The sequence below is a fragment of the Naegleria lovaniensis genome, assembly GCF_003324165.1.
Source record: "Naegleria lovaniensis strain ATCC 30569 chromosome Unknown tig034, whole genome shotgun sequence".
NCBI classification, from domain to species: Eukaryota; Heterolobosea; class Eutetramitea; order Acrasida; family Naegleriidae; genus Naegleria; species Naegleria lovaniensis.
The window spans coordinates 172,913-193,903 of record NW_025407857.1 but is presented as its reverse complement, the minus strand read 5'-3'; the positions used below and the strand labels follow the sequence as shown (position 1 = coordinate 193,903).

At 35.1% G+C, this 20,991-nt stretch overlaps 8 protein-coding genes across 8 annotated transcripts; 5 read left to right on the top strand and 3 right to left on the bottom strand.

Annotated features, from left to right (window-relative positions):
* Window positions 1-14: 14 nt before the first annotated feature.
* C9374_008652 (uncharacterized protein) lies at window positions 15-533 on the top strand (the record flags this gene model as incomplete). Its single annotated transcript, XM_044698752.1, has 1 exon — window positions 15-533. One exon carries the CDS (start codon window positions 15-17, stop codon window positions 531-533), a length of 519 nt encoding a protein of 172 aa, XP_044545292.1.
* A 20-nt stretch (window positions 534-553) lies between these two features.
* C9374_008651 (uncharacterized protein) lies at window positions 554-5,030 on the bottom strand (the record flags this gene model as incomplete). Its single annotated transcript, XM_044698751.1, has 2 exons — window positions 554-740; window positions 817-5,030. The coding sequence occupies 2 exons, from the start codon at window positions 5,028-5,030 to the stop codon at window positions 554-556; spliced, it is 4,401 nt and encodes a 1,466-aa protein (XP_044545291.1).
* Window positions 5,031-5,131: 101 nt separating this feature from the next.
* On the top strand, window positions 5,132-6,619 carry C9374_008650 (uncharacterized protein; the record flags this gene model as incomplete). Its single annotated transcript, XM_044698750.1, has 4 exons — window positions 5,132-5,146; window positions 5,339-5,374; window positions 5,450-5,630; window positions 5,733-6,619. The coding sequence occupies 4 exons, from the start codon at window positions 5,132-5,134 to the stop codon at window positions 6,617-6,619; spliced, it is 1,119 nt and encodes a 372-aa protein (XP_044545290.1).
* A 49-nt stretch (window positions 6,620-6,668) lies between these two features.
* C9374_008649 (uncharacterized protein) lies at window positions 6,669-7,538 on the bottom strand (the record flags this gene model as incomplete). Its single annotated transcript, XM_044698748.1, has 1 exon — window positions 6,669-7,538. One exon carries the CDS (start codon window positions 7,536-7,538, stop codon window positions 6,669-6,671), a length of 870 nt encoding a protein of 289 aa, XP_044545289.1.
* Window positions 7,539-7,749: 211 nt separating this feature from the next.
* C9374_008648 (uncharacterized protein) lies at window positions 7,750-10,758 on the top strand (the record flags this gene model as incomplete). The annotated part of the gene is made up of 1 exon (XM_044698747.1): window positions 7,750-10,758. The coding sequence occupies one exon, from the start codon at window positions 7,750-7,752 to the stop codon at window positions 10,756-10,758; it is 3,009 nt and encodes a 1,002-aa protein (XP_044545288.1).
* Window positions 10,759-10,822: 64 nt separating this feature from the next.
* On the bottom strand, window positions 10,823-11,784 carry C9374_008647 (uncharacterized protein; the record flags this gene model as incomplete). Its single annotated transcript, XM_044698746.1, has 2 exons — window positions 10,823-11,297; window positions 11,432-11,784. The coding sequence occupies 2 exons, from the start codon at window positions 11,782-11,784 to the stop codon at window positions 10,823-10,825; spliced, it is 828 nt and encodes a 275-aa protein (XP_044545287.1).
* Window positions 11,785-11,988: 204 nt separating this feature from the next.
* C9374_008646 (uncharacterized protein) lies at window positions 11,989-14,970 on the top strand (the record flags this gene model as incomplete). Its single annotated transcript, XM_044698745.1, has 1 exon — window positions 11,989-14,970. The coding sequence occupies one exon, from the start codon at window positions 11,989-11,991 to the stop codon at window positions 14,968-14,970; it is 2,982 nt and encodes a 993-aa protein (XP_044545286.1).
* A 125-nt stretch (window positions 14,971-15,095) lies between these two features.
* Window positions 15,096-20,957, top strand: C9374_008645 (uncharacterized protein; the record flags this gene model as incomplete). The annotated part of the gene is made up of 1 exon (XM_044698744.1): window positions 15,096-20,957. The coding sequence occupies one exon, from the start codon at window positions 15,096-15,098 to the stop codon at window positions 20,955-20,957; it is 5,862 nt and encodes a 1,953-aa protein (XP_044545285.1).
* Between the last annotated feature and the right edge of the window lie 34 nt (window positions 20,958-20,991).

The window sequence follows — 20,991 nt, the reverse complement described above, 5'->3', positions numbered from 1 at the left end:
CTTATACGAAAAAAATGTCTGCCAGTTCATTTCAATCTCTCCCGAGCGCCATTGTTGATGAAACAATATACTTGGGCTCTTTTGCTCATGCTAGAAGCAAGCCCTGTTTTGAGAAGTTGAACATTGGATGTGTTGTGAATTGTGCGAGAGAGTTGAGCAACCATTTCGAGAATGAAAAAATTTCATACTTTAATGTGCCAATCAATGATGAAACGCATGTTGACATTTTGCCATACTTTGATCAAGTATTTGAATTCGTAAATTCGTTCTTGGAACAATCTCAACAACATACAAAAGCATCTGTTTTATTTCATTGTGCAAGTGGGTGCTCTCGGTCTGCGTCCATGACGATTGCTTTTCTCATGAAGAAAAATAATTGGGACTTGAAAACAGCCTATGAGTATGTCAAACAAAAGAGAAGTCAAATACAACCAAACGAAGGCTTTGTAGAGTGTTTATTGAAATATGAAAACAAACTATTTCCAAATCTTGCAAATCCAAGTGTTGATATTTCACAATATCACAAGTTGTAGTAGCTAAGAAAATTGTATATTTAGAACCAGAATCCTTTTGATTTTTCTGTTAATCTTTGAGCGTTCGCTCCGAATGATTTTGCAGAATTCGAAAGTTCATTTGTTTTTTCCTTGATTTCTCTTAATTTTTCTTCACGTTCATTTAGTTTTCTTAAATTTTCTTGCATTTGCTGTTTTGTCTCTTCCAATCTTTGATTTAACTCAGATCTACAAGAGAGTTCATTGTTAGGTGTAAATATTCATTGATTAAAAATCAATTGTCGTCATCACCAAATACACTTACCTTTTCATGGATGCACTATCTGAACCTAAAATACGTTGTTCACTCACGCTGCCACTATTCGCTGCATTTGAAACACTTGCATCATTCTGTGGTCCAAGCAACAGCTCTCGTTTGTCAACACTTCTTGGTTGTTGTGTGGAATTGCATGCAACGGCAACTGTTGATGGGCTCGATTTCTGAGGTGGTTTTGGAAGTGGTTTCACAAGTTCACTTGAAAGAAAAGTTGAAACTATGGTTTTTTCGTGAAAATCGGATGATGGTTGGGATGAACTACTTGTACTCGTGGGAGCAATCACCATATTCTGCACAATATTCAAATCCTCTCGTTGCAATTGAGAACATATTTTCCAAAAGGTGTCATTCAAATCCTTTTCATTGGGTGTTGATTTTGTAAAACTTTTGAAAAAGCTCACAATACTCTCTCCGACTGCAGCCATTTTGGATGGTTTGTAATCAATCGTATAGAGAATAGGCTCAAGAATGTCCTTACTCTTGTGATATTTGGGATCAAATAAAGTACCCATATAAATGTGTTCATTATTGAAGAGAAAAACATCCTTTCCATGGTCAAATGTTTTTAAATGGAAGGAATCATGATGTGGTAATGACTTTTCATCTCTCAGAAAGATGGTTTCATACAAGTGTTGAATTCGATGTGAATAGACACATTCAAATGATTTGTAATTCTGTGTGAGAGAGGGTCTCAATGTAAAGATCATTAAATTAAATTGATTGTCCAACAGGATGAGTGATTGATTCTCTAAATTGCCAACATATTCCATCGCACTTGTTTGAACCATGTTAGGATGTGTATATTTTCGACCTTCTTTGAGTGAAAACTTTTTCAATCGAATCATTGGTGCCTCTAAAATATATTCTTCAATACCTTTCTGTCGTACCACAATAATATATTTGGATCGAGAAAGACCATGAGGTTGACCAAGTGGAGGAATTCCAGATTGAGATAAAAATCCAACAATTTCAGGTTGAATGGTTGTTGCTTTCTTTCCTTGCATATCTGTAAAGGACATGTTGTTAAATATTTCAATATGGTCAATATATTGAGACAAATAATCCATATCACACATATTCATTCGATTCAATGTGCTGAATTCTGTTTCCATTTCCTTATCATGGATATGATGTGAAAGTAATTTGATATTCATGTTTGTAATGTATTGGTTGAGAAGAGCATCGACAGGTGCTGCACTCGATCCAATACATTCAAACATGACTACACTTGTACTAGTATTATTTCTACTAGTACTAGTGCTACTACTACTACTACTAGTATTATTTCTAACATAAATTCGATATTCACTTCCAGAGGCAGCAATAGCAATTTGATCACTTTGTACAATCTTGTAATTAGTATCAATATCAAACTCAAAAGACACACCATTCACAGAAAAACCATAACTTGCAATTTGATCAATCTTTGAAATGGTGTAAAATTTGATATCGAGTATATCCAAAGTAAATTGAAAGGAGAGTGCTAATGCCTTCTTTGTTTGGAATAGAACAACTAATGGATAATTAGAATCAATAGGAAATGTCATGTACGAATTTTTGGCTGTTCCAAACACATTCATGAGAGAATTACTATAAATAGTGTAACAGAGAGGACTCGAGGAAGAATTCAATAAACAATTCGTTGCATATTCTTTACGAAGACGAGGTGGTAGAAATCGATGATCAATCATATGACTCGTATTATATTCATTATAAATATCATTCACTGTATAAATATCAATAATTTTACCCATACTACTGTTACTACTACTGCTAGAACTCGAATCGTGAATGCAAATCGGAGAGAGTACATCGGCAAGATCTTTCCATCTCTGAGAGAGAATGTATTTGTTGAATTTTGCGTAATGTTTAGTCATGTAATCCAAATCATATAAATGAATGAGGCAAAGTCTTCCTGATGCATAACCAATGAGAGCATAAATACAGTTATGATAGGAAGAACATTCAATGGAGGTAATGATGATATGATTAGAATCTTTTGAATGTTGATTTTGTTGGTTCAAAGAAGAGGATGACTTGGGTAGAATGTTTCGTATAAATGGTGAACCTTCCGAAGGTTTCATATCACTTGGAACGAGTTCAAAAATGACACTTCCAAAATGATGATCATTTCCATTCTCAATAATATCTGAATTTGATAAATCTTGATGAATAGAGACTACCTTAATAGTACCATTGTCATAGACGAGCAATAATTGATTGATAATTTGAATGGGATACATTTTCACAATAGTTCCAGAACAATTGAGACGACTCGAAAAGTTATGGCGAGCAATTTGTGAAATCAAACTCTGAAACGTGTTGTTCATATTCTGTGATTCGGCCAAAGATGATTGACTAGTTGGAGTTCCTCCGGATGTGTTCGTAGAATCTTGACTATTCGCAATGTTATGACTGAAAATTGTGGCTGAAGGTACATGAAGAAAATCTAAATGACCCTCACACGTACAGAGTACAATCACACTATCATTCCATTTACACATTAACTTGTAATTGGATTGATTTTCAATGGTATAAATATATCTCACATCATGAAAGTAGGTTTTACATAAATATAGTTCGATGGCACTTCCAAATTCTGTGTCTGATAATTTAGCCAAAATATAGTTATCATCATCTGTGTTCACATCGACTCTGTATTGAGAATGCTTGATACCTAAAACATTCCATCGATTGGCTGGTCTCATATAATATTCAAGAATGTTCTTTCGATAGGATTCATTATTATAATTGTTGAGACATGTATTATAAATTAAATTAGATAATTCAATTGTAGAGGCTTTTAGCATGACAAATTGATCATTCTTGCACTGTAAATCGTTAATGGAGTAGAATGGTGTTGGAACTGAATATTTCTCAATGTTAAAAAGTTGTAATTCTTTTTCTTGATAGGCCATTCGTTCCAACAAATCTAAAACAAGAATATTTCTATTAGGACCATAGATAACACTTGCAAAGAGTGAGAGTATGGATGAATTATCAAATACTGATCTCATTGGTGTGACATTATGAATATCATTTCCCTCACACCAAATATTTCTAATAAATTCTATAGATTTCACTTCATAATTCATTTTTAAATAATAAATACCAGCATCTACAGAATCCTCTTTCAATCCAAAAATGATATATTGATTGAGAGAGGTTAAAAACGAAGTAGATCCTTTGAGAATGTTCATTTCATAATATTTTGAGTATTGAAATGTTGGATGATTAATTTCATACAACGTAAATGTTCCATTTCCATATCCAGAGATTAGAATAGTTGGAGTATGCCAATTGAGACAAGTAACTCTTTCATTGGATGGAATGGTTATGCAATTCAAATTTGTAGCCACCATATTACTACTTGTATTTTGAATGTGATAAATATAATAAATAATTGTGTCTCCATTTGAGTATCCAACTGCAACGACATGGTCATATTGAGGATGAGGCTCAACAAAGGTTATTTGCAAATCAGTGATTAATTGTGGTTGCTGTTGTAATTGTGGTATTTGTTGTTGTAGTTGAGACATTTGAGTGAGCATTGGATGAAGAAGAGTAATGGTAGAAATAAATTTAAAATTTGAGGTTGACATATATTTGACATAGGGTATCATCATATTAGGATTGGTAATATCTAATATGGTGAGTAATAAATAAGATTTGCAACATTTCATATTCTGAACGTATTGAGTGGGTTGAAATGTGACTTGTTGAATGATTTGTTTTTTCGCAAAATCATAGCAAATTATTATGGAAGATGATGATGAGAGAATGGTGTGATTGCTCATACTCTCTCGATGATTACATAAAATATAGAAATTCGTTTTTTGATAATCATCTGCATCGTATTGAATACTCTCAATTCTGTATTCAGTTGAAATATTGATGGAATGATGAACATCTCCTCCAACAAAAGTTACCTCTCCGAACTCACTTCCCAATACCAGAATTTGTTGAGAGGAATGATAACATTGTGCTGTAATGTTTTCAAAACGAGCTGGGAAGTGTCCGAAGAGTTTAAATTCAAAACGATCTTTTTTGTGTTGTTGTTGGGGTGGTATCGGAGGAAGAGAGGATAGTCTTTCTCTACTACTGGCAGTTGAGGATCCCGTTTCAAAGGTTGTTGATGAAACAGAACTTTGTGATGATACTGAGCCATGACGTGAAAGGCTTGATGTACCGTTTGGGATCATTTTTTGTGGGAAGATATCGTTGGATGTGGACCGGTTCTGTAGAAATCACAGTGAACAGTGGAAACAGGAGGAAATTATGAATTTTTCAACACAAAGTTCAAATGACAGCCATAAATGTATGACAGTTGGTTCACAGTTGGGCTTGTTTCATGTCCTGCATGTTTTGAATATTGCTACAGAACAAGAAATGAAGTGTTGCTTGCTTTCGCATGTTGAACTTTGAATTTAAACCTTGGTTCTCAATTAGGTTTCCATTTCGGTACAATTTTCATCAAAGAGAAACCTTTTAAAAAATTCATCATTATTAGCTTTACTCGCTCTCAAACCATCACACTCCTTCAAAGGTGAGTAATATTGGTTGGTTGGTTTCAACAACAACTAAAGATCTGCATCACCCGAAATTATTCTCCAACCATCAGATGGGTAATCAACAATCACCTCAAATCAAAAACAGACCTCTCTCATCAAACAAAATTTTAGTAATCGGAAAGGGTATTTACAATGTTGAAGTACCTGAAATTCATAACAAGCAAATGCTTCAAGCATTAAAGGAAGGCCTTCCAAAATTCGTCCGATTGCAAATTTACTTGAAGGATGCTGGTAAGTATTATGAATTTTCAATAGTCATACTCAATTTTGTTTTACCGATCCATGTTTTTACCTCGGGATTGATACTTTTTATTAATTTATATATTGAACAAGATAATGAATTAATTCCAGCAAATCCTCCAACGGTTCAGCACCCACAATTTACATTCCCTTTGGCAAATGACAAGTCTTTCTCATTTAGTGACTACCACTATTTCCTACCTAATTTGGAATCATTGGTAGGCTTGTCTATCATCGCTAGTTTGGAAGTACCTCTCTCAAAAGAAGCTCAACAATCATCACTTAATTCTGTATTGAGTTATATTGGTGCAGCATCAGATGTTAATTCAGTTCCTTTAGGAGAAGGTTACATTGATTTGAGAGCAATCAAACAACGTGATGTTTATAACAGTTTGACTGTTTCAATTGTCAACAACTCCAAGGTGGTTGCCAAAATTGATTTGCAACTCGTAAAGCCAGGTCTTAAGATTGATATTTTAGAGTTACAACAATCAATTGTTAATTATGAACAAATTCATAACGTTGAGGTTACTGAGACAAACTTGTTTAATAGAACATTCGATCGATTTGTTGAAAATACCTCAGAAATTGTTGAATGTAGAAAAGCAAAAGCCAAAGCTGAGACTGAGGCTCAAATTTGGATCAATACTCATACTGAGCATAGAATTCGTGTTGTGTCCATCGATACCACCCATACCAAATCGGGAGCTGGATTTGAATTTTACAGTTGCAACGTTTGGTTCAAGTTCACAAGTGAATTTTTAAAGGAAACTCATGACTTGGAAAGAGAAAAACAAGAACGATTGAAGAAGGAAGCAGAACTTGCTAAACAAAAGCTTCAACAGCAAAAACAAGACTCCGCTACCTCCCCCAACAATGTTGAGGTTGATGAAGAGGTTCCACTCACCGATTCTGAAACTGAGGAAGAAAAGCCAGTTGAGCAACCAGCAACTTCAACAACAGAAACTGATAACAATTAACATTTCAATTGATCTTTATAAATTATTTATTAATAGAAAGTATATGGGCTCATCTCTTTCTTTCCTTTTTGAACTTGATAGTCTTTACATCTGAATAATCTCCTTTTAGATTTTTCCTTGTACTTTCCTTGTCTCTCTCAATAGTGTCAATTTGATCTTTGGAAACTGTCAATTGTAAAGCAACTTCAACATCATTGATTGTATTTTCAATAGTCTCTTTCTTTGAGAGAAGCTTTTCTAATTTTCTATAGGCTTCAAGAGTTGCATTATCAGTGGTCGATGTGGAGTAAGCATCAGCTCCTGAATTTGGAGCGTAGCTTTGAATCGGCATTTCTGCCAACGTTTTTCTCTTAATTCTGTTATGAGTTTGTGTAATTAAAAGTGGGTCTGTGTCAAAATGCTCCACAGGGTCGAATTGTTCCAACTCTTCCTCCGATTTTACGAAAATTTTGTGTTTCACTTTTTTATCAGTTTTCGATGCCAATTCTAAAAATCCTAAACTCTTTCTCAATTTAGTAATATTGTTATTAATTATTTGTAATTTCATTTTCAGCAAATTTAAATTCTTTTCGGCATTTTGTTGCACATGTATTCTCTGTTCTCTCTTTGTTTTTTTTAAATTATTTAAAGCTTCCTTCTTTTTCTTTAATGTTGGAATCTTTTCAACGATTGTGGTTCCAGTATCGGTTTTGTGAGAATGAGCCATATCAATATAATATTCTTCGTTGTTTTTGTTCTTGATTTGTTCATTTAATAATTTTCTTTGTTCCTCTATTTGATGAGCCTTTCGGGATCTCACTTTATAGTCCTTGTGTTTTTCAAGAGTACCATAACCCATTTCCCGACGCCATTTGGGTTGCGATCGTTCCTTCTTGGTTTTGCGAGGAATGGCATTTTTGAGAGAGGAAAATTTGGTCATTTTTTTTTTTGAAAGGAACCTCCCCAACTTTCTTGAACTGTGTTCATGAGGGATCCAAAGAATGCTTTCCCTTTGGTGTTTCATTCACATGTGTGTCTTCTCGCGATGCACATAGCCATCACTTACATTGATCCTTGGAGAAAGAAAAGCTTTACAATCAAAAGCTATTGATAGAATGAAAATTTTGAAATGAACAAACTCCATTTTAAAAATGGCTGCACAACCGATTGCATTGATCGATCTCACCGATTTCTATGCAAACACATTCACGAGTCATGATGATCTTGGTTGGACCCTTTTTAACCAAGAATTGCCAGATGATATGGTATTTCATATCTTACAATTTCTCGAATCCGAATTTATCATTCGTGTCTGTATGAAAGTATCGACTCAATGGTATCGAAAATCATTGGAAATTCCTCTCTCACTCAATTTCTCAAATTGGACAAGTAGAATCATTGCTGATAGCAACATGATGGAACAGCAGATATCAGTGGCCCTAGATCAACAAACTCTAGATGACACAACATTAACGACGACTACTTGTTCCACCGATTCCAGTAATATTGAAAATGAGAGGAATATCAACACCTCGTTGACGACAACAAGTGAAAGTAGTCATTCCTCTTTAAAAGATGAAATTCTCTCAATGGATCAATATATTCTATTATTCTCTAATTGCCCCAATTTGAAGAATTTAACATCTCTAAATGTATCTAATTGCAAACTGAAAACAGAAACTCTTCAGGCACTATTGACCTCAGAAAATGTATGGAATCTTTCGTATCTGAATTTGAGTGATAACGATATTAACATGGACATTGCAACCACCATTTCCAAATATGGACGTCATTTTAAACAATTGACTCATTTAAATCTTGCAAATTGTGGTTTCAAACCAAAAACACTCAAATTAATAATGCATAGTCCATTCGTACGGAATGTAAAGTCTATTCAATTAACTGGAAATACAACAGTCAAAAAGATTGCTAAAATTCTCTCGACAAGTAAATGCCAAGAACAGCTGGTGGAATTGAATATTGGACGTATTTGTATTTACAGTGAAGGTGTAAAACGTATCATTGAAACATTGAATCATATCCAATCGTTAAATCTCCACTCGTGTTACATTCGAGATCAAGGACTCAAAATACTTGCTTCAAGTCCGCAACTCAAACATTTAACTCTTCTCAATTGTGATGGTAATCTCATTTCTGATGAAGGTGTTAAGGCTATTGCTACCAGTGATTACATGAAAAATTTAAAAACACTCGAATTGGAATCGAATACGATTGGAAATGAAGGTGTAGAATATATCGCTTCGAGTCCATTCATGACCAATTTAACATTTTTAAATTTACAAAGTAATTATAGAATTACAGAGATGGGATTAAAAACATTGATTCAAAGTGACAAGTTGAAAAATTTGATACAACTCCATGTACCAGCACAAGGAAAAGATGTACTCATGATTGATTCAACACTCTCACAATTACCAAAATTAGACTTGTCCAAATGTAGTTTTTCAACAAGTGCATTTTACAATGCAGCTTACAAATGCTACAATGGAGGAGATGGTATCTTGCAAGATTATTCAAAAGCATTTAAATATTTTGAATTATCAGCACTCAAAGAAGGTGATAGAGATGCCTATTACTTTTTAGGAATGATGAGTCTTCGTGGAAATGTAAAACCACAAAATACCACAAAAGGAATTGAGTATTTAGAACAAGCATCCAAATTGGGAGATGTTGATGCAGTTTTAGAATTGGGTCAACTCTATGTTTCGGGTGTACTTGTACCACAAGATTCGCAAAAAGCCTTTCAATATTTTGAAAAGGCAGCACGAGATCATAATGCTTCAGCTCTCATCAAATTAGCCTACATCTATTACTTGGGAAATGGAACTCGACAGAATTTAAAAAAAGCTCACGAATATTATGAATTGGCAGCCAAACAGAATGCACCTGTAGCATATTTATCGTTGGGATTTTTATATTTCAATGGATTGGGTGTTGAGAGAAATGAACGGCAAGCACTCGAATATTATGAATTGGCTGCAAAACAACGTCATGATCTCACTTTAACAAAACTTGGAGTCATGTATTTGAAAGGACAACATGTACCTTTGAATTTACAACAGAGTGTACAACAACCTTTGAGTTTACAACAGAGTGTACAACAACAACAACAACAACAAGGGTTGATCAATCATGGTGATGAGAGTTGTTTTCGTACTAGCAGTACTAGTAGTAGTAGTGATATTGATAGTGGTACTAATAATAAGGATCAGTATGCAACGAGTGGTGGTAGTAGTTTTAATAACAACAGTAGCACTACTGGTCAGTATTCGGTTACGGATCATGGTAGTAGTGATGTGGACAGTTCATTACATGAAAATTGTGTATCACCACAACTAAAGGAACGAGGACTTGCCTATTTGAGAGAGTGTGCTTCCCGTCGTTACACATGTGCCTTAAGAGAATTGGCATTCATGTACTTGTTTGGACTCTATGGAATGGAAAGAAATGATAAACATGCCATGAACTACTTGTTGGAAGGAGTAAACAAGCATGATAAGGAAGTTCTCATGTTACTAGGTCTCATGTACTATTGTGGTTATTCAGGATTGAAATATGTTCATAAAGAAGAGAATGGTGAGAATGGTGAAGAGAATAGAGAGTACAATGATGATACCATAGGGAGAAGTAGCAATAGTAGTAGTAGCGGTATCCTTAATACTATTAATAATAGCAATAACAGTACTGACAGTAGAATAGTATTGGATAATACCAACTGTAGTGTTGAAAAAGAACATTCTCATCATAGTACTAGGCATGATCCTCAATTAGCTTCCATCACACATTGTGTAAAATATTTGAAACTAGCACATGTATTGGATCATGAAGAGATTCAAGAAAGTACCACTCGGAAAGATCTTAAAGTCCTCTTGCAACATGCGCTCACTCAACCTTCTAAAATGATTCATTACAATTCAGAATGTACTTCATGTCGACGATTAGCATTTACTGGAAGATTTCGATATTCATGCAATAACTGTCTCCAATATATTCTCTGTGAGAATTGTTATCATTCCAATAAGAATGGAGCAAGAGATGGTCATTTCCATGGAATGAATCATCATTTTATAGAAGAGCAAGCACCTATTCATGTCATGTGTAAATTCTTGCATTTATTTGAAGAGAGTGAAAAGTTGTAAATGAGTCTTTCAATACAGGACATCATGACCCTCTCTACGGAATTTAAATCATGAACACCACATTTCATGGCTCACATGTTTCAAAAGAAAATGCCATACCTCCCATTTCCATAAATCGTTGTTCAAATAATTTTCGATTGTATCTCATTTCACATCCACAATCTGGATCATTAACAATTACGACTTGTTCATTCGTGCTACTACTACTACTACTATTAATGTCTATATCAAAACCAATCAATGTTACACAATGTTCAGGACTCTTCCATTGAATCACATGATCCTTATTTAAATAATCAAACCATGTTTCATGTGAATTGTGAAACGATTCTCTCATCTTTAATGTACACCATATTACTACAGGTACTTGATGAGTATACATGTATTCAAGAATGGATTCAAAATCTATAGTCTTGTGAGTCAATGATGAAGAAGAGAATCGTTTCACACCTTTGACTTTTTTGGATAAAGTATTGAGCTTGTTGAGGATGGGAATGAAAAAGCAATTCACAAGTTCAATCAATGGCTCATCATACACTCTATCATGATATTTCATCGTTCAATTCATCAACAATTCAAGTCATCATTCCATCATGGGTATGAACAGAAGAGAGTTTGAATGCTTTCCATTTAGACATTGGGCATTGAAAAAACAAAATTGGATTTGACTTACCCCATTCCTTCCAAAGCACTGAATGGATTTCCAACAAAGGCTCTCTTTGGATTACCTCCATAGACCAAAGTTTCACCACCACCACCACCACTACTACTGCTACTAGTGGTCGCGTCATCCAAATTCTTATGATGGTCCTCACTCGTGTTCTTTGTTAATTGAAACATGAAAGGTTCCTTTTTTAACATGGTTGCAATTTGAACGGGTGAAACATGGAGACCGAAATAGTGAAGAGCTTGTGCAAGAGCAGTGGCTTCGCATCCAGTTGGAAGTCCAATTTCGTATTGATTGATTGTGGGAACATTTGAAAGTTTGAAACAAGTGCTGGGAAGTGATGATGAGTTTTGAATCATTGTTTTATACGACACGAGAATTTTGAGTTATTCAATGATTTGACAACTAGTAATAATTAAATTCTATATATTGAAATAAATACTAGCACAAAAACTGTTGTTCTTCAGTAAAGAAATGATGAAATTGTGTTGTTGTCTTGTTTTTCGGAATAGAGTGATGTGAATTGAGTTTTTTAAATAAAAAAATTTATTGATGGAAAAAAAATGACGAAAAAGAGAGGCACCCAGACCACACCAGCAAAGGCTTCATCAGCCACAACCACGGCATCCCATGCTCAAGCCTCATCATCAGCCAGTACTACAGCACCTCAACAGCAACTCTCATCAAAAGCAGAGGGTTTATTCCGTAATATGATTAAATCCTATGAAGAAAAACAATATCAAACAGCTATATCTATTGCCGATAGTATTCTCAGAGACCATCCACAACACGGAGATACTCTGGCTATGAAGGCTTTATTGACTAGATATATCAAAGAACAAGAGATTAACAAACAACCTCATTTCAATACAGGTTTTTATTACAATGCTTCTGCTAGCAATGCCTCTCAGCAACAAGAATTAATGATTATTGACAAGACGTACAAGAAGGACTGCTACAATGCTGTAAAGAGAGCTTTGGAGCTTGTAAACAACAAATCATTTATTTGTTGGCACGTCTATGGACTTATGTGCAAGGATGATTTTAAATATTCTCAAGCCATTACTTGTTTCCAGAACTCTATGAAATTTAATCCAGTCAACGAACTTCAAGCTTGGCGTGAATTAAGTAATGCTCAAATTCATGCAAGAGATTACAAGGGAGCTCTTGAAAGTAGGAAAAAGTTGTTAGAGTTGAAGCCTGGAATTAGCGCCTTTTGGATTGGTTATGCTGTTGCTCAACATTTACATGGACATTTAGCAGGAGCTATTCAAACTGTAGACAAATTCTTGTCTGCTGTCTTTGATCAAGCTCATAGAGAGTCCAAGACATACAAATTTGAAAAATCAGAAATGTTACTTTACTTGGCTCAATTACAGTTTGAGAATGGTCAATACAAGGACTGTGTGGACACTTTGATCAAAAACTCTCCATTTTTGGCTGACCAAATTTCTGTACTGGAAAGATTAGGAGAATGTTATCTCAAATTGAATCAATTAGAAAATGCCAAGAAGATTTATTTACAATTACTAAAGACAAACTCTGAGAATTATGCCTACTATGGAAAGTATCAATTAGCATGTGGATTTTCAACAGAAGAAAATAGATTCCTTCTCGATGATCGTCAGAATGAACAAACAAGAAAACTCAACGAAGAAATTGCTGCCAAATTGTACCAAATGTACACGACAGATGAATCATTGAAAGAATACAGAGAAAAATCTCCTGTGATGAAAATGATTATTCTTTTGCTGGCACCTCCATACAATAACACGGGAGCATCAGACACATTTAGAGAACATTTGATTAACTTTGTTGAGCCATACTTGTTCAAGACCATTCCATCTCTTTTCAAGACACTGAAGATTATCTATCAGAAACAATCTCACAAAATTTCAATCATTGAAAAGGTCATGATGGAAAGATTGCAAACCGAGCAATCTAATTCTTCTTCTAAGGATCCATCAGTATTGTTGTGGATTTTGGTCTATCTATCACAACATTTTGATGCCATTCAAGATTACAATAAGGCTCTTGATTACATTAATCAAGCTATTGATCATACACCAACTCTTGTAGAGTCATACATGTTGAAAGCCAAATTTTACAAACACGTATTTAATACTGAACAAGCTGCATTGTGTATGGAACAAGCACGTAAAATGGATCTCTCCGATCGTTATCTCAATACCAAAGCAACCAAGTACTGGATGAGACATAATGAAATTATCAAGGCTGATGATCTTATTAGTATTTTTGCCAAACATCCAAAAGATGCCAACGCAAAGAAGCAAGAAAGGTTGAAACAACAACAACATTTAGAAAAAGGTGAAGATAAAGACGTTAATGAGGTGAAAAAGGAAGAAACAAAGGAAGATGGCAATGAAGCAGTGAAAAAGGAAGAACACAAGGAAGAGAAAGCTGATTCCAATCTCATTCCTATTGAAGACTCTGCCATTTATCATCGTAACAATGTTCATGATATGCAATGCATGTGGTTTGAAAATGAATGTGCAGATGCTCACTTTAGAAAAGGAGAAGTTGCTCTTGCTGCTCGTCAGTATTACTATGTGGTTCAACACTTTATGGAAATTTATGAAGATCAATTTGATTTCCATACTTACTGTGCCAGAAAAGTGACCATGCGATCTTACATTGAAATGATGAGATATTTTGAAAAGTTGTATGCTCAACACTATTATTTCCATGCCATTTGTGGTTTGCTTAACATTTATTTATTGTTATTGAGAAAGAAAGAATTAGAAAATAATATTCCATTCGATAGTGCAACTGAATATGGTACAATTAATGCTACATATACTTCTAATTTCCAAAATATTGATTTGAGAAAGGATGAAGATTTGAATGGTCTCTACATTACCACCAAGTTGAATTTATTTGATGAATGTACCAAATATTTGAAACAATTAGAAGAATATCATGCAAACGAAGTCGTTACACAAATCTATGCAATGACCATTTATTTGAAGAGCAAAAAGTACTTGTTGGTTAGCAAGGCTTTGAAGAAGGCTCTTGAATTATCTCCATTGGACTACAGAGTACACTTTTTGAAAATGCAATACTTGACTACCATCAATACCATTGTCAAGTCCGATCCAAATTCAACAGATTCACTTTCTAAATTGTTGCAAATGGATTACCAAAAGATTACTTCTGGAAAGTCTTTGGATGAAATGAACAATGAATATTTGAGAAGAGTCAACTCGGAAAGATCATCATCTCCAGTACTTGGTACTCTTGCTTTCAATGCTGTTCAACAATTAATTTCATCATCCTCATCACCATCATCACAACACTTAATTCTTGAGAGTGTTGAAAAGAGTTCACTCCGTGATTGTGTTGTTGCATTTGGTATTCTGAGCAAGAAGAAACTGACCAACAGACCTTACAAGAAGGAAGATTATCTCATCAGTCCTCATTTGGATTTGGATATTTTCTCATCACAACAAGAACAATTAGAATTTAGTACCAAGTTGAAAGAGCAAGTTGAGAAGCATTTCAATATGAAAATTAACGAGCAGTAGTAAACTTTTTTGACACTTGCAAACAACATACTCAATTTAATTGCAAGGTTGGCCCGTGAAGTGCTGCCAGGTCCAAATTGGTAGCTCACCCACAGGTGTTGTCAACTTTCAAGCTTTGAATAAAAATGAAGCAAAGCTCAGTTTCTAATCCTTCCTCAACAACAGCCAAGCAAAACAACCGGCAGCATTCACCAAGCCAAGAAGCGCACACGAGCATAGGACACGACATCTGTTGTGATCATGATGATGAGGAGATATCCCGTCATGTTATCTTGTCTGACACTCTTATCAACAACAACAATACTGCTGCTATGCAGCAACAATTTCCCATCAACATGACCTCTACAGCAACATCCAGGTCTCATGAGTGTCATGGTCATCACAGTCATTACCAACAAACAACACTACAAGAACGACACCACCAATATACCAATCTGAATCATGACAACAACACCCTACCACACCATTCAACCACTAACCGCCATCATCATACCCTCACAACAACAACAACACTTTCTTCTTGTCATGATTTCAACAATAACTTTAACCACTATAATGTCTCATCGGATGATAAAAACATCTCTTCTTCCTTCCTCTCACTACTGCCCCACAATATTCTCACTACTACCACAACGACTACTACAACTCACTCTTGTCTGAGCAGACACTCCCATCACTCTACTTTTAGATTCTTCTTTTTCCTTGTACTATTTCTAATTTCTCTAAATTGTCTATTCTCAATAGACACTCATCGATGTGAGTTATTGGGATTCTTCAGGGCATCAGAAGGATCATCAAGAATAATTCTTTCATGGCCTCATTCTCAATCGATCATGATGATGATGGTACATGCACAAGAAGTGATGAATTCTCATGAGATACCTCCTCAACATTGGAATCATCCTTCATTATCATCACCGTCGTCATCATGTTTAAATGATTGTATGAACGAACCATTACATCATGATGATGACAAGGATGACAAGATTCAACCACCTGTGGACATGGTCCATTCTTCTCGTTCGAGTCTTGTTCAAGATGCGACAGCCAATAACAAGTGTTATGGTAAAGAACCCACAGAACCAGATGTATGTAGTGGACATGGTACATGTGTGGCTCAGAACACATGTGTCTGTACGGATGGTTATACTGGACAAAAATGTCAATTTCCTCCCGATGATCCAGATGCTAACAAGTGTTTTGGAATTGAATCGAATGATACTGCCAATGTGTGTAATGGACATGGTCAATGCATTGCCAAGAATACATGTCAATGTAATGCCAATTATACTGGTCAGCAATGTCAAGACTTGATGACTGATCCTGAGGCTCAAAAATGTTTTGGAATTCCTGCCAATGATACTCTCAATGTGTGCAGTGGAAATGGACAATGTGTCGCAAAGAATACTTGTGAGTGTTATTCCAATTATGAGGGACAACAATGTCAATTCTATCATGACCCTGATGCTAACAAGTGTTTTGGTATTGAATCGAATGATACTGCCAATGTATGTAATGGACATGGTCAATGTATTGCCAAAAATACATGTCAATGCAATGCCAATTACACTGGTCAGCAATGTCAATTCTATCATGACCCTGATGCTAACAAGTGTTTCGGTATTGAATCGAATGATACTGTTCATGTCTGTAATGGAAATGGACAATGCATTGCCAAAAATACTTGTCAATGTTATCCCAATTATGAAGGTCAACAATGTCAATTCTATCATGATGATCCAGAAGATACTCACAAATGTTTTGGTATTTCTGCCAATGATACTCTCAATGTATGCAATGGACATGGAATTTGTCTCTCTAAAAACACTTGTCAATGTCATGTTGGATTTTATGGTCAACAATGTCAATTTGCGTTTACATGTTTTGGTGAAACTCATTTGAATGGTAAAGCATGTTCCAATTTACAAGGAAATTGTACCAATGATAATGTGTGTGTCTGTAAGAGTGGTTATACGGGTTATGATTGTGGAGTGGTATTGATCAATTCTTCAAGGATTCAAATCACGACATTGGCTCAAAATATTCTCAACACTTCATCCTCTTTGAATTCAACATGGATTTCCATTCATGTGAATGATGAGAATTCTCATTTCAATACATATTATGATCAGAAAAGTGGTAGGATGGATCGATTGAAATATCACTTTCGATTGATTCAAATGAAAAATTCAACAAGTGTGATGGAAGAAGAATTGAATGCACATTCACCTTCTCCTTTAACAACAACATCAACATTATCAACACCAACAACAACAACACCAACACCAACAACATCAACACCACCACTATTAACCATTATTGAATTTAATTTGACTCATTCCACATTTAATTTACTCTCAGTCCTATTGAATCATTCCATCCAGGAATTACCACTTGGTACCTATGCATTACATGTCTCGATCATGGATTCGAAATATGATTTGGAATGTGGATCACATATTCAAAATAATCTTTTCACACTCATTTCCATTCAACAAGTAGTATTGTCCATCAATCAGAAACAACAACAAGAATTCATTTCCAAACTTTCCATTCGAGACATTTATGAAATGACCCAACACGTATTGAATCAAGAACATGAACATGAACAACAACAACAACCATACACCACGAATGAAAAGACTCTTCTCGTGAGTGCCATTACTCAATCATTACACAATCGTTCGAAAAGTGCTTCAATCGAGGAAGGTATTGAAATGACCAAGACGTTAAGGACCATGACACAGAGTGAACATTCCGAGTACATGACCTCTCAATCGAAATATACCGTTCATGAAACTCTTAATACGTATTCCAATGCTTTATTACAAGATTTGATGGTGGTTAGGAATGTTCATCAACAACAACAACCTGAGATTCATTCCATTGCATTGAATATCATTGAAACTGCTTCGAATTTGGTTCAATTAATGAAACAAGAAAAGAATCAATCAACATCATTAACATCAACAACAACACCACCATCAACACCACCCCTATTAACTACGAGTCAAATTGCCACCTCTGTTGAAAATTCATTATCATTACTAACATTGGCCAATATCAATACCACAACAACAACAACATTGAGTGGTACATCATCCATCTTGAGAGTGAATTCTCAACATTTTCAAGTCATGATTGTCTTGCAACATAATGCCACAAATGTCACAAAAGATTATCGAGTAGTCGATCCTCATCATGATAACCTCAATCATGATACCAATTCTTATTATTCTCTTTCATTACCCACATTACAACAAGAACCTTCTCTTTCTCAATTATCCTTTGGTGTCATCAAGTATGATCATACTGAATACTCGAATATTTCAAGTCATGTTCAATCTCATCATCATCATGATACATGGAATATCTATCAATCTCATCATGATTTATGGAATATCTATCAATCTCATCATGATACATGGAATTATTATCAATCTTTCATTCCAATGACACAAATTTTACAACTGAGACCACTCTCTCAACATGATGGATCGTATTCACCACTCACTCATTTATCAACACCCTTTAATTTAACTTTTTATATTGAAAAAAGAAATGAAACATGGCATGAAGGAGGATACTTGTTGAAACCAATCTATTCATGTAAATATTATAATGAAACGTTTATGAAATGGCAAAGTGATGGATGTCATATGACAACCATCGATACACGACTCAATTCATCCACAATCACATGTTCATGTCATCATACCACTCGATTCTCTGCATTTGTGGAATATGTGAACATTCCATTACAAGAACGACCCATTCAATCGAGTCTTGCCATTGCACACATGATATTCAGTTCTATATTTGTATGCATGATGGTGATCATTTTGATCCTATTGATGGTGTTGAGAAAATCTCAACCTGTGAAATCTCGTTTTATTACTCCTTATTTGGCATTAATTTCATTATTGGTTGAGAATGTATTTATTGGAATTATTTCAAAGAGTATTTTATTAGCATCCAATGATCGTACGAGTGCTATGAATACTATGAATACTACAACAAGTACCATTCTATTGACACATATTTGTGCCATGATTGCAACTTCATTTCGTGCCATTGCTATTTGGTGTTATTTGATCATGTCCATTCGATTTATTATTCATCGATATTTTTATGAATGGATGATGCACGTTTCTTCTTCATTGAGTCATGTTCATAATGTTCACCATTCTGATCATCATTCTTCAACCCATGTGAATATTATTAGGAATAGTCATGGTAATAATAATAATAACAACAATCCAAGTAGTGCATCTCATCATGATGGTCATCATCAGAATGGTAAGAATCTCAGTTTCAATCTCATTCGATATTTCATTGTATTGAAGAAACAACGTGTTTTGGTCGTGTCAAGTATTGCCATTGGTGTGTTCATTGCACTCTACTTTATGATTTTTATCATTCTAAGATCATCATTTGTTGGTGGTACTGAGAACAACAACAACATGAATGGTGGTGGTGGTCCTATGGTGGTTACAACAACAACAACCATTCTCACAGATACTCAATTCACACTCTCTACCACCATTTCTCTCTTCATTTTCATGCTCGTCATGACTGCCATCATTATTGCAGTGTATGGTTTGGATTTTTATTTAGATCGACATTGTCGACAATTGAGAGATGAATGGGTGGATATTTCTGAAGAATTGAACGAAGTTGAACGTTTATTATTGAATGAGGATACGACTAGTAATCTGGATAAGACAACAATTGCCTCTCCAATGGTATCGTCATCATCATCAACCAACTCCTCTCCTCCTCTTGTTGCTTTGAGTCGTCATGGTCGTAGTGGTGCTGAAGAGGAAGTTACATTGACTTCAACGACTGGAATAAGTACTACGACAGTCGCTACTACTACAACAACAACCACAACCACAACGGTTACAACGAGTCTTACCGAAAAAAAGGCTCAACCACCACATGGTCGTTCTCAGCACCAAGTCGTGCTAGCCTCACTTCTCAACCAACACAAAGTTCAGAAAGTATTCCATGTCTTATTTTCAAATGACAAACTCATGTTCAGACCTGAAGCCATCTTCTTCTTAGCAGGAATGTTATTCTTTGTGATTTCTTATGGTTTAGGATTTGCTACAGTGAGTACACGATATTTGAGTGTTCATGAACAGAGTTCAGCAACAACAACAACCTCGGCAACAACAACATTTACTGACTTGCTCGATGCCATTGGCTTTATCTTTGAAGTATTAATGACATTGTGCTTTATGATTGGTTTTGGAGGCTTCTCTGTCGTGTGGGCTCTCATCACTGAATATAGAAAGAAAAAGGCTTGTCCCTCTTCTTCCTCATCAGCAAGCTACTCGACGACTACAACCACCACAGCAGTAAGAAGAAATAACAATGATTTGGAGGCACTTGCTGAGCAATTTGATGTGTATAATCTCTTAAAGAACAAGCACCTCATCAAACTCTTTCGTCAATTTGCCAAACTCGAAATGTCCTTAGAGAATTACATGTTATGGATGAGAATTGAGAATACCAAACATCAATTTCAGTACTTGTGGACCTCCAATGGCCTCACAAACAGCAACAATAATGAGGACGCATCTTCAATCTCTACTAGTAACAGAAATAGTATGGATCGAAATGATGAAGCATGGACCAGCCTAATTCAAGAATTGAATCGATGGCAACATCAACACTTGAATCAGGACTCTGAAATGGCTGTTAATATTAGCTCTCTCGCGAGAAGACAGTTTTTAACTGCATACAAATTATTGGAAACCAAGTTATTGAATGTCATCAATCATGATGATACATTGAGTAGAGAGGATATGATGAATTTGAGACAAGCCATCCGTGAAGGTATTGACGCCTTAAATAATGATGTCATTTACAATTTGATGGACACCTATTCGAGATTTGTCATTACTGACGAGTATAAGACGTTAAAAGAAGTTGAAAAATCTTCAAAAGAAGTCATGACATTCCAACTTTTTAATGAGTAATAATGGTATACCTTAATATTGAGGTACACACATA